The 13,389-nt window shown below is 52.7% G+C and overlaps 1 protein-coding gene across 3 annotated transcripts; it reads left to right on the top strand.

Annotated features, from left to right (window-relative positions):
• The first annotated feature begins 480 nt into the window (after positions 1 to 480).
• Positions 481 to 13,142, top strand: BCL2L11 (BCL2 like 11). 3 transcript variants are annotated; one of them, XM_037405488.1, is made up of 4 exons: positions 481 to 522; positions 755 to 1,118; positions 5,612 to 5,724; positions 9,399 to 13,142. In XM_037405488.1, exons 2-4 carry the CDS (start codon positions 764 to 766, stop codon positions 9,486 to 9,488), a joined length of 558 nt encoding a protein of 185 aa, XP_037261385.1. In that variant the 5' UTR covers positions 481 to 522; positions 755 to 763; the 3' UTR covers positions 9,489 to 13,142. The 3 variants fall into 3 exon arrangements, with proteins under 3 accessions (XP_037261385.1, XP_037261386.1, XP_037261384.1); XM_037405487.1 differs by lacking the exon at positions 481 to 522 and having other exon boundaries at positions 632 to 1,118; XM_037405489.1 differs by lacking the exons at positions 481 to 522; positions 5,612 to 5,724; positions 9,399 to 13,142 and adding an exon at positions 4,909 to 4,996 and having other exon boundaries at positions 602 to 1,118.
• Positions 13,143 to 13,389: the final 247 nt, after the last annotated feature.

Raw genomic sequence — 13,389 nt, 5'->3', positions numbered from 1 at the left:
GCGGTATACACCTGGCTCACGGTGTGTGTCAGGGTGCAAGTGTGCAGCGTGCGGGGAGTCATGCAAGGGTGGGAACGTAAGAGGGGTATGCAAAAGTGAGCGCAGGGTGCACAGGGCTGTGTGCAAGCGGGGAGGTGTAGGGCTGCGTGTGCCGGTGTGTGTGCACGGTGCCGGGGCGGCGTGTGCCGGTGCAAGCCCAGCGCGGGGGGCAGTGCGGGGCGGCGGGTGCCAGGGGTGCGGAGCGCAGGGAGCGGAGCGGTGCGGGACTGCCCAGCGCACGGAGCCGGACGGAGCGCACGGCGGGGAGCGCCGGGGGGTGCGTGCGGCGGCGGGGCCGTGCGGGGCGGCGCGGCGGGGCGGGGCGCGGCGGCGCTGTAAACACGGGGCGGGGCGCGGCGGCGGGAGGCGGCGGAGGCGGCGCAGGGCCCGGGGCAGGCGCAGGGGCAGGGCCGCCGCGCACACCGCCGCAGCCCCGCGGCCGCCCCGCTCCGCTCCGCCGCAGCCGCCGGCGGGGAGAGCACCGTGAGCCGGGGCGGGGAGCGGGGGGCCGGGCGCGGGGGGCCGGGGGGGGCCGGGCGGGGGGGCGGGCGGCCGCGGCCGGGGGGGGCCGGCCGGGCGGGCGGGCGGGCGGCGCGGAGCTGCCGCCTCAGCACTTTCGGCAGAACAATGGGGCCGGGCGGGAGGGGCCGGGCCGGGGCCGGTGGCGGCCCCGCCGCGCCGCCGCTCGCCTCACGCCGGCCCGCTCCGCCCGCAGGCAGCCCCGATGGCCAAGCAGCCCCCTGAGGTGAAGGCGCAACGCGACGGCGAGGGCGGGCGGCTGCCGGCGGCGGAGGGGCCGGGCCCGGCCGCGCAGCTGCGCCCGGGCGCCCCCGCCGCCCTGCCCGGCTCCGCCGCCGCCGCGGGGCCTCCACCGCGGGGCCCGCCCGCCAGCCCCGGCCCCTTCGCCACCCGCTCGCCGCTCTTCATCTTCGTGCGGAGGTCGCCGCTGCTGTCGCGCTCCTCCAGCGGGTACTTCTCCTTCGACGCCGAGCGCAGCCCCGCGCCCCTCAGCTGCGACAAGGCCACGCAGACCCCCAGCCCGCCCTGCCAGGCCCTCAGCCACTGCCTCAGCGCCATGGGTAAGGCCGCGGCGGACCGGGCCCGCCATCGCCCCCGCCGCCGGGGGGCCGCGCACCTGCCGCCGCGGGGTGGGGGGTCCGGGCTGCCGCCAGCGCCCTGCCCCGGTGCCGGGCGGCCCGGCCGGGGCTGCGGGGCCCTGCGGGCGGGCAGTGCCCGTCGCTCCCGCCCTCCCCGCCGCCCGCCGCCTTTCCGGCCGGGCCGGCCCTGCTCGGGGAGGAGCGGGACGGTCGGCGTTGCTCTGCCCGGCTCCCCGGTCCCGCGGGCTGCGCGCAGGGCGGTGCGGGGCGCCCCTCTGCCGGGCCCTGCGCGGCGCAGCCAGGTAAGTGGCCGCCGGCCCGGCGCCGTGCCCCCGGTGCCGCTCCCGCCTCCCCGCCGGGCCGGCGCTGGCGAGCGGGGCGGGCGGTCCGGTGTTTACATGTGCCGTACCTGGTAGGGCTGGCTGGAAGCCTCTAGTGGCGGGGAGAGCACGCTCGCCGGAGCCGCGCCGGCCATCCAGCCGTGCCTTCCCCCTCTCTTTAATTCCCCTTAATTGGAGGAAGCCTTTAAACTTCCGCCGGGCGAAACCGTGGGGAAGGTGGGAGCAAGGCAGGTACCGCGTCGGTAGCGCTCCTCGGGGGACAATAAACACCGGCTCCAAGCTTTACGTGATCAAAACATTTTTTTTTTTGCTGGTTTTTTTTTTTGTTGTTTTCCCTCCCTGGTTAATGGCTGTGGTTACAGCTGCAGAAGGCTTACTGTAATATGCCCTTAGGAAAGATTTTCTGACATTATTGCAGTAATTACAGCTTAATGCAAGTTTCACAACCTCGCATAGTGCAAACACACGTGGCATAGCCAGGCAAGGATGCTGGAGTTCCTCGGCAGGGAGAGCCGCAGCTAGTGACTTTTTACTTTTTCTGGTTTTTTGTTTTTTGGGATTTTTTTTTTTGTGCTCCAGGAAGAAACCAAAGTTTTTGCTACTTTTTCCAAGCTCCTGCTTTTTCATCGCTTAGGAAAGCTGTTGAAATGCTGGTTTTACTGAAGCCTTTGTTCAGTTATTGTTGCTAGGGACATCATCCTAAACAACTATAAGCAAATGGAAAACACTCGAGCTATTTAAATGGGAGCGTGGAGCCGTTTTATGCCCAGGCTGTGACTTACCGTGCAGCTTGCCTGGAGAAAGGGCTACGGATTTGCCCAGCACACCTCTTCCTCGGTCCCCTTGCCTCAGCAGTGACCCACCGGATGCCTGCTGTTAAGTTTTCTGCATGGGAACGGGTCGAGGAAGCAAAGGGCATAATTTGTTTGTTGTGCTTTAATGCACTGATTTTTATCTGTCATGAGGCACAGGGTGGGAGATGGAGAGCTTCTCCAGGAAGGGCAAGCAAGTGGCCTTTAATAATAATAATAATAATAAAAAACAGGCATTTCCTCTAAGCAAGGGCAGTTTATGCGCGATAGGTGCTCTCAGCCTCTCCCATGGGCAGCGGTGGACTGTTTCCAAGGCTGGTCGAGCAAAGTAAGCTCGTGTTCTGCCCTGAAGCTGCCTGTTCTAAATCTCATAAAACCTTCCCCAAGGTTCTCAGTGATGATGGGCCAAGTATAATTAAGCACTGAAAGTGCCCATGCCAGACAAAAAAGGTGGAGGCAGCCCTGGGGAATTACTGAATGCCTTGGGTTGTGTGCGGGTGTGTGAGCGTGTGCTAATTGCTGGAGGAAGAGTTGTCCCTGGCGTGGGAGGTGGCGGGCAGCAATGCTTTGGGCCATTGCGCTTCTCTGATGGTGCAAGGTGGTACAGCTGGTCACCTCCAAAGCCTGTTTTTTGAGACAAAAGCAGCGAGGGGATGTTCTTGGATGGGAGGTGGGGAGCGTTGCAGTGCTGGCTTGGTGTAACTGGGAAGATGCTTTTGGGGGTGAGTAGGAGGGGAGCCGGGATGAGTTTATTTGGCTGTGCCTGGGAAGGTATGGAGGGAAAAGACAAGCCTGCTTTCTGCAGAAGAGTGTGGTGGCAGGGGTGGTGGGCTGTCCTGCTGGGAGCTGCTTGCTGTGAAGTCACCTGAGACAAGAAATCCGCCCCCTTTAGTAGGGTTGTGCAAACCTTAGACTGATATTTCAAGTCTTTGGCTCTCAGCAGGAGCTGGTAATTTTCTTAAGCTGGGCTTTTTGCTCAAAGAGCTGATCTGTCTAAAGGCACAGGAATGCAGCGTTTACACACAGGGTTTTGGGGTGTATTTGGAGCAGGCACGTGCAAGTGTTCTGTAAATGGGTTTTCCCGGCACACTTTTGATGTCAGTATGTTTTCAGGCAGTGTGGAAGGGGGAAAGAAGCAGCATGAACCTCTCGTTGCCTGTGAAGGAAATCCTGTGGGTGTAATGGTTGAATTTTGGGGGGAACCTTGAGATGAGAAGCTGGCAGTGTGGTTTCTGTTGCTCTTGTTTGGGAGCTGCTGCTGTTTTCTCTCCGAGCTTTGTGTGTGGTTCCTGTGAAGCTGTCCGAGGGGTTTTTCTCCAGGGGTGGTTGGGTGACCGAGCCTGGGAAACGGAGGTGCAGTTTGGGGTTTGTTTTTCTTTTTTTCCTGCTAAGCAGGGACTGCAGCGTTACCATGCTAGTCCCCAGCTGAAGCATCCCATGGAGTAGAGCAAGACGCAGGCATCCCGGCAGTACTGCTGGCCTCTCATTTGTCCCTGTCCCCGTGGCAGCTGGCTCGTGACATGACTGAGTGCCCCCCCACCCCAAGAGCACCTCTGACAGCTTTTGGGACCGGTTATGACTGGACCCTTTTGATGCTGCTGTTTGGCAGCGCCGCAGAAAGTCCTTTCTAAAAACCTCAGCCCGATTTCGCTCTCAGCCACCAACCCCAGCCTTCACCTCTTGAGTGGATGAGCTCTGGGGTGTGATGCCGGGGCAGGGGGAAAGGATGGAGAGAGAGCGGTGCCTCTCTCTGATGCAGTTTTATTTTCATCCCTGGGTCTTCTCTCACGTCTTTTTGTCCCATTGCCCCTTTCTTTTTTTCCCCATTTCCCCCCAGCTCCAGCTTGGCTCTCGCTGGGGCAGGCAGCCCAGGGCTGGCTCTGGTGGCGGTGGGATTTCGGATGGTTGCCCCGCCCTGGCTGAAATCCTGTTTGCGTTCCAGAGCGCTGGGCTGGAGTATCGCGAGGGCTCCGCTGCGTTTCATTCACCAGCGAGGAAAATAAATACGCTGGGGCTGTCCCTGGGCAGGCGGCGGGTACTACTCCTGCACTACTACAGCTTGAAAACAAAACAGATCCTCGAGCCAAGCAGTGCTAGTTTGGCTTGGAAATATATTTTCCAGTCAGGTTGGAGCCAGGCTTTTATTTAAAAAAATTATTTTTTTTTTTACTGCCCCACTAATCCTTTGAATATTTTGAGATTGGAAGCTATTTCTATTCCCTTGTGATTCCTTCTAAGCTATCGTGCCAAAACACTCTGTTTTGTTTTGTGCTGTGGGGTTTTTTTTGGGTTGTGTAGGGTTGGGGTTTTTTTTTTATTTACTTGGTGGTTTTTTTTTTTTTTTCTCCTTAAGGCTGTGATTCTTGCTTGGATCCTGTACTTCGGTTTGTGGGAGGGGGGGAAATGCCAGTGCAGGTACTCTGTGGGGTCCTGCTTGGGTCACAGGCTGCCCCTTTCTCCCCGAGCTGTTTGGGGGATTGCACAGTGGGTTTATCACTTGTCTAATAACTTCTTAAAGTAGAGACTGGAATAGATGTGTATAGTACAGTATAATTGATAAATTAGCTCTTGTTTGTTTGTTTTTTCCCCTTACAAGCCAGCACTGTTTTCTTGCGTCAGGTTTATTTTCTGCTAAAGCATGGGAAGGTGCTGTTTGAGAGGCGAGCGTCTCGGTTCCCTCCTGCGGATGGAAAGTCCTTTGGTTTGCTGGAAGCGTGGTTTCTCGGCATACAAATCCAGTTGTGGCTTTCTTCTCAGTACGACAAAACCAATCATTTTCCTTTTCTTGTTGGGCACTTCAGATCTGTTTGGGGAAGAAATGTGAGAATTTGAATAAACTACCCAGACAGAGGGTTTTTAAGGTTAGAGAGGAGTTGCTACTGTGCCTGCAAGAAAAGAAAATTATTTAGAAAGAGGGGGAAGAGGAGGTTTTGCTAGGGAAAGAGGTTGGAACGTGGCATCTCTGCTATCCTCCTTATTTAAGAGACCAGAGCCTGATTACAGCAGAGGAGATGTTCCTAAGGGCAGTCGATAATAAATAAAAAAAGGAGGAAAAGCCTAGTGTTGGTAATATAAAATTAGTAAGGAATAGAAGCCTATCCTGCCATGTACGTCTTATGCAACGAGTCCCACTTGCGCTGCATACCACATGCAGGCTCTAGCAGCCTGGCACCTGTGCAACTCCTCAGAACTGTATTTAAAAGAAAATTGAAAAATGGTAGTAATAAAAATAATAGTAGTAGTTCGTTGACTTGTGCCAAGTTTAATAGAGTATTTTGTTGTTGTTCATCTGTTTTAAGTGCTCCGGTTTTGTCCCATACAGCTTCCCGGTGGCAGTCTCACTTGCTAGCAGAAGACGTACAGCCTGAAATCTGGATTGCACAGGAGCTGCGGCGCATCGGAGACGAGTTCAATGCCTCCTATTGTCCAAGAAGGGTAACTTTCATCTTTTTACTTTCCATTTCTTTACACACGGTCTCTAAAAGGGAAAAGCTTAATCATCTCTGGAAACTAGCTCTGCGGTAAATGTTTCGTTCACTCAAACGTAGAAAAGGACGTGCGCGGGTGGTTGTGTCTGCCTGGACGCAGGGGTGTGCTGCCTGTGCCGGCGAGGCGGCTGCTGCTGCAACAGCATCGTTGGATCGATTAAAAATAACCTTTAAGTTGGGACCTGAATTGTCTTTTGGGTACAAGGTTTGCAGTATCTTTCATAGCACCCAGGGCCAATAAAATGTATTGCTGGATTGGAACTGGACCTGACAATAATGAGGAAGAAACACTAAAAGTGAAGAGGCCAGGGAAGTTGGGGTGTGTTTGGGCATTTTTGGGGTAGTGGTGGGAGGAGCCGCTCTGGGAGCTGCGGAGCAGTCAAGTGCTGGCACCGGTGGGTTTAGGGAAAGGTGCAGGGAGTGAATGCAGCAGGTTTCTGTGTCCTGCTCCCAAGATCCCTGCTGTGGAGGATCCTGTGTGTTTGTGTGTGTTTGTGTGTAAGTGTAGTTGCAAATAAGAAACAGGGATGGATTTGGTCTGATAACTTTTCTTGCAAAGAATCTGCCAGTGTTGTTTTGAACCATGTATTTATAAGACTGTAAACGCTCACCTTTGAGTGTTGCAACAAAAAAAGGTGGCATTAATACAAAAAAAAGAAAAACAGCCAACCCCAAAACAAACCAACCCAGAGAGATGAAGTAACAGTAGTTTTCAGAAGAGCATCGTTAGCCAGTAACTTGCCTGCTGAGTGTTACTGATGGCTGCGTGTTCGTGCATGTGGTTTCTGGTCCATCAACTCGCCCTTGTGCTTGTCTCTGGGAAGAGGAGTCAGAAGTGTGTTAGCTAGCAGCACCGGTGATGAAATGCTGACTGCCCGGATCTTTATCCATCCTCCCCAGCTCGTGAGTCGCTCCTGCAGCCTGTTCCCTTGCCGCTCCCAGAGTCCATATGGTGGATGCCTGTGGGCAGGGGCTCTTCCCCAAAACTGGTGCCAGGCTGCTGCGGTCTGGTTCCTTCCACATGGCCTCTCGGCATTGCCTTGCTGGAGACTTCTCCATTGACAGTTTTCTTTCCGAGCACTCTGGCTTTCCTGACACGCAACAACCTGGCAATATGCTGCGTTTTATCCCAAACCCGGAATGCGCATCTTGTGACCTCCCCCATCCAGGCTGATCGCTCGTGATGCAAAGTACCTGCTTTTCTTTCTGTGAAGGACATCTTTTTGATGAAAGGTGGGGACCAGGCTGATCCCTCAGGTATTCAGAAAGCTGAAGGCCCCTGGTAGCAGTGAGTGGATCCAGAAGGGCTGGCAGAAATGCAGAGTGCCGTGTTGTCCCTTCTCACTGGCTCAGGGAGCAGTGCCTCAAATTTGTAGTGTGGGCAAGCCCTTCCAGTGCCTTCCATGAACAGGTTGGTGGTGAGCAAGAGTTTCCTCCCTGCATTATCTCATGGGGGTCAGCGCTCTTGGCGCTGCTCCACATGAGACCTTGCACACTGGAAGTCTGCACCAGGCACGTCGTGCCGCCCTGTACAAAAACTACGGTCTGTGCTGCGTGGTGTATAAGAGGGTGTGAATCCAACAGGGGGCTGAGGAGGGGTGGGAAAAGGGTGTTCTACCCACTGGTCCAAGAGGGTGGGTGTGAAGCCAGCAGCAGGATGGGGTGCACGTGCCCGGTCGCAGAGCATCACGCAGGTTTGCACAGTGTGGTTTCCAGCACCATGGCCAAGCTCCCAACCTGCTGCCCCAGGGAGAGAACTGAAACACAGAGGACCACGTCCTACTTGCTAGATGACACAAGCAGAGGCTGTCATGCGTGACCCTAAAAACACTTTGTACCTGGCTTAATTAGCATCTGACTAATTCTTGCTTGTTGTGCCCAGAAACGAGGAGGTTTCAGAGCTTTTAAGCAATTGCTGTAGAATTATTGTTCCCAATGTGCTTGGTTGTTGCTTTGCAGAAAGGGGTCTCTTCTGCCAGGCGTCTGGCTGCTCAGAGAGAGGGTGGTCTCTGCGGAGCTGGAGCCCGTTGGCCGGAGGGGTAGGCAGGACGCCTTACCGGAACGGCTGGTGCCCGGCAGCAGCGCCTGGCTCTGCCGCTCGCTGGGGTTTGCCCTTTAAGTGTGAGGTTAGAAATGGGGAACTAAGAGCCCTGCCAAAACGGCACTTGCCGGGCAGGTCGGAGCTGTCGAACAGGTCAGGACCACGTGTTCCCCACTGGTGCACCCTGTGTGTCACCTTCCCCCCGGGGACTGTCTTGGGCAAGACAACAGGGAATCAACTTGCCATCCAGCCCCTCTTTGCCCTGACAAAGCTCGTGGGTCCAGTGAGCAGAGATGGCCACGGAGGCCAGCTCCACGCTGAGGCTTTTGCCGGTAGAGGGTACATCGCTTGGCTGCCATTGCGTGCCCCAAGCTTTGCTGCCTGCACCCGAGCTGCCTGCAGAAGTAGAAAACGTCTTGTTTCAACTCTGTAACTTTTTTTATACCTCTGTAATACAGTAAACCCAGTTTTGTCACTTCTCTTGCGTCCTTCTCTAAGGCAGTTGGGCTTTTTGTTGTTTTTTCCTTGCTCTCCACCACGTTGGTGGTCAGGCAGTGTGGTGGGCTGTGTCATGCAGTTGTTGGGTGAATAAATCCCACTCACACAGGGACCTGATGCTCTGGGGTGCAGGGATGCCCCAGTGTGAGAGTTGTGCTTGGCGTGGGTACCTGGCCAGAGGATGCTTGAGCATCGTCTCTCCATGGCGACAGCTCCCCGCCTTATGCCTCTGTAGCGGGGAAGGCGCTTTGCATATCAGCGTAAACAGCGTAATTTCTCTCTCTGGGGCATGCACAGGCATGATTTTACTGCACTGAATATAGTGTGAATTGGATCGGTTTGGGATGGTATAGACGGGGAGAGGGAGAACCTCTGGGCTGCTCTTTTGCTGTAGAAAAAAGCCTTAAAAATAAATACTGCTTTGGCGTGCACTCCTTTTTCTTTTCGTTGTACGCTGTTCTGATCCCTTGCTTGAGGGAGGAGTGTTTTGCTGCGGCGTCCGGCTTGCTGTGTTTAATGAATGAGGTGGTGGTTACACCTGGAGCGGTCTGAACTAAAATCCGTGTCCCCTTGCTGCAGGCAGGGACCTGCCTGTGCAGAGTTGGGTGCCTCTTTCCCTACTGAGGTGTTTTCATTGTTTTTATTTTAAAATTCTTCCTACCACCCTTCCTACACTATGGTTTTTAAAAACTCCTGACCATGCTAGCAGGGCTTACTGCTCCTTTGCCACGTTTCAAACCTCCTGGCAGCATCACACAGCTTCTCTGCCCATGTGCAGGGGCTCGCATGTGACGTCCCCCTTGAGCGGTGCCGCGGTGGCTGCCTTCGAGGCAAACGTGGCTGGGAGCAGGTAGCTTCGATCCTTTGAGTATTACAAAGCTTTCTGTTGAAGGACAACATGAGAGGTCATGGGGTTTATTTTCATTCTTTGTGAAATGCTTGATTTCGCGCCTCTGAAATATGTGTGGCACCGCAGAAGGTGTTTGTAGCTCAGGGGCTTCACGCTGGAAATGAAAGTCACGGTTGTGTTTGGTTTTTTGTTTTGTTTTGGTCCCCCGTCCCCCCCCCCCCTTTCATTTTAGGGTTTCTTGGATAACCAGGCAGGAAATCCCCAGATCATCATTTTGCGCCTCCTGCGTTACATCATCCGCCTCATCTGGAGGATGCAGTGAGCACAGGGCACAACCCAAGGCACCGGACTTGTTTACTCCTTGGGAAAGCCCGGGGAGGATGGACAGACAGACGGATGTGGGGCTCCCTGCACCACCCGGTTCCCACCCTGCCTCTCCCCCAGGACACGTGGCGGGGGCCATCAGATGAGGGTGGACATCCCATGCTGACCTGCTGGGACTCTCCGTTGCAGGATTTTGTCAGAGAGTGGTGTTTACTGCGTTTCTCTCAACCTCTCATTTTTTATTATTTTTATTTTTCCTAAAGAGTCTCAGAGAAAATATTCAACAGCAATGGAATATTTTTTTTTTTGGTCATCATTTCTGGAAGCATGTTGGCTTGTCTGGGATAAACCCTGCAGCGAGGAAAAGGAAAACCTGAGCCAGCTAATGGGCAGAGCCGTCTCGGTTTGCTTTGCAGACCTTATTGCAGAGACTCATGGAGCCCTCCCCTCTTCTTTTGCCTCCTGGGCATTTGTCCGTAAGAAAGGGTGGCGATGATGGAAGAAGGGCAGAGGGATTTAAATCAGCACTTCTTTTACCTGTAAATACCTAATGCTACCCCAAATCCACTTTCATTTGCATCATGCAAATAGCCTATTTCCTGCTGACTGATTTTTTTTTTTTTTTTAAATTTTTTTTACATTTTTTTTTTTAAACTCTGAATTTCAAGATTTAGCTGTCAGACTCCCAGGGTCCAAAATATCACAAAAAAAAAAAACAAAAAACAAAAAACAAAACAATCCACCAGGTTGCCTTTTTTTTTAGAAATTCTTTCTATAAAATGTGTGAATACGCTTATGTATTGTATATTATAATATATAATGTTGGTGACTGAGTAATTAGCAATAAAACATTTTCGGAGGCAGGTAGAAGCAGTTCCCAGCACACCGCAGCTTTGCACCCGGAGACGACGGCTCCTGCTGCATAACTTCAGGAACTGTTTGAAGTTGCTGTTGAACCCAGGAGAGTTTTTAAGGCGCTGGATTTTATTATTTTTTTTCCCCCTGGGATCCTCGCCGTGTTCAGACAGGCCAGCCTGGAGCAGGGGGATGAGCGGGACAGGACTGGCAGCATGAAGACCCTGGATGCTGGTGTGCAGGGATGCAGCTGGAAGAGGTGCCAAAGGATGCCAGCCTGGTGCAGATCCAGCTGGGGACTTGCTGTGTGGGGTCTGCTCCCCACTGACTGCCCCATCTCCTCCCAGATTGCCCTCCTTCCCTTGGGAAGACCTGACCAGGTGCTCCATGCTGTCCCAGGGCATCTCCCTTTCCACCTGGAGACCCCACAGCCTTGCTGGAGGAGCCCCGAAGGCTTGTTGGAAGAAGCGCATCTGTTGCCTTGGGGGGGGCCCCCCCTGCTGTCTCTGGTTCAGCTCGCGAGCGGGCGGCTGCTGCACGGTGGACGCTTTCAGCAGGGTATCTATGCACAAACGTACCCTTCTGCCTCCGGAGCTGCCCCTTCCCTCTGGCTGGTGCAGGTGGGCCTCAAACCCACTTCCAAACACCGTGGGTTTTATTTCTGGTTTCACCAGCACCATAGGGAAAAAAAAGGAGGAGAAAAAAAAAAAACCAAACAAAAAAAACCCTCACAAAACAAAAACAGAAAAAGAGAAAAACCAAACCCAAGCCCACGATATTGTTTTTCCCTGCAATACGTGTGCAGGGAGAAGCTGTTGAGTGCCATGTATGATTATTAGTGTTTTTAATGATGGACAGACTGTACAATCTGACCTCTATGCACTGGCTGCCTGTGCCTGTCGGGTAGGTGACGAGCTGTGGTGTCGGTGCAGGGCTGTGTGCCTCCGACTGCACTCCTCTGGAGGATTACGGAGCGATTTTTAATTTTTATTGTAAATTTATTAACTGTTTTTGGACCTGCAAGATGAGTGAGCATCGGTTGCAGGAGTTGGCCTCAGCTGCAGGAGCAGGGGATGTTTTGGAAAGGGTGTCGTGGAGAGAGTCCTGGGGGGAGCCTTTGCACTGGTGGAGAGCGAGCGGTTACATTAACTGGTGAGTTTGGCCAGGGCAGGTTCCTGCTGGTTGTCCCCTGGGTTGTGGCTCGCCGTAGCCGTGCTGCCCCAGCCGTGTGCCAGCCATCGCCATTTTTCTGTAGGGTTTATGTAGCAATCCCCAGCGGGGTGGCTGCTGCTGTGGGTTTCTCAAGGGAACCCACGTGGAATTGCATGGCTGTTGATAAAAGAAAAAGTACAAAATTCAGCAGCCGAGGGGGAAACCAAATGAGCTCTTTTTCCCAGTTGAGTTTTCATCTGTCATCGGAGGATGAAATGGTGCTTTTTGGGTCTTATAGCCTTACAGCGTCCAGGCACCGCCCCGCCCAGAATGTGTCCCTTGGAGTACACCAAAGAAATGTTGAGCACTTTACCCCGTCCTCCCCACTGGGCCGTCCCAGCCAACAACGGAGAAAAAAATTATATATCATTTTAAGGGAAAAAAATCAAGGTATTGGCACTATCTGCCTGGAACTTTCCCATAAGGAGGTGTTCCCGGCCAAAAGGTAGGCATAGAAAATTAGCCCCCAAAAACAAATTTTACCCATGTAGAGCTGTGAGGTTTAGGGGAAAAAAACAACCCCAAACCCAAAAAGCCTCTGAGCAGAAGAATGTTGTTTTTAAATAGCAATTACGCTCATCTTTGCTGTGTTGGCTGACTGCTCTGGATCATTTTTAGTGTAACCTGTGGTCTCTGTTCTACCAAAAGGATGTGATGAAGAGTTTTCCTTGGTTGCAGGGAAACCAGATTTATTCCCGGGCAGTCTCACACAATGTGTTAATGCTTCTCTTTCTCCATAACTGTAAATACCTGAATATTTATTAGAGTAGGGCACCGTATTATTTTTCATCATCTGAGCCAGATATCTGTGTGCAATGTATTTCCTTTCCTTTCTCTCATGTAAGTTTTGTACAGCTTATAAGTAAAAAAAAAAAACCAAAACTGTTTTCCTAAACTTTTTTAGAGTTCAACTTGTTAAATACTGTAGATTCTTTTTTTTCCCTGTGTCGTTAATGCACTCTACTGTTCCATAATGCTGTAACTTGTAGAAATGTTGTATATTTATTTTCTGCTTATTTAAGTTCCTGTAAAGATTTTGTTTCCCCCTGCTCTCCTCCCTGCCCCTGCAATAAGTGATGGATCACCTTCCAAAACACTGTCTTCTCCTGGCAGCGCAGCCAACATGGTTTGGATAATGAGATTTATTATTATTTTTTTTCTCAAAGTGCCTAAGTCCCGCTTCCTGGTAGTGGTTTAGGCACAATAAAGACTTCGGCATTAGTGAAATTCAGTGGGAATTTGGTTTATGTATCCCCGTGATTTTTGCCACCCTCATCTTTAAAGCCATCCATCTCGGCCACTTTCCCTGGTCCGGCTTTAACATGAGGTACCGCCCCGGCGCGTGCTGATACGCCGATGAATCACTAACTCGTTCCACAGGACCCAGCATATGTAGCATTTTTACTGCAATTTCCCTGGCTTACTTGTGTTTTGCACTGATGAATTTTGGACAGGGTAATTGCCACTTTACTTGTGCAATACTGCTGTAAATAATTGCAGATCTTTTTTTTTTTTTTTTTTTTTTAAGATGCAATCTTTTATGTTCTTAATATGAGTTTTATATGAATAAAAACTTTCAACTATTTGTCATGAGTGCTGTTTTCTTTGGGGGCTTGAGGGTCACCTGAGGAAGGGCTGGGGAGGGGATATTTGTTGCTTCATTGGCCAGTTCTCATCATCACCCATTCTCCCCAGACCCAGGATTTGGGTGCGTGCCTGGCATTTCCCTCTGTTCCGAGATGCTCTGAAGTTCCTGGGTGGCTAAAATGCATCTGTTAAACGAAGCTGGTTTGTAAAGATCTTGCCCTGAGTGTTCCCGAACCTGAGAGCAG

The sequence above is a fragment of the Falco rusticolus genome, chromosome 12, assembly GCF_015220075.1.
Source record: "Falco rusticolus isolate bFalRus1 chromosome 12, bFalRus1.pri, whole genome shotgun sequence".
Classification (NCBI taxonomy): domain Eukaryota; kingdom Metazoa; phylum Chordata; class Aves; order Falconiformes; family Falconidae; genus Falco; species Falco rusticolus.
This window is presented reverse-complemented; position numbering and strand designations above follow the sequence as displayed.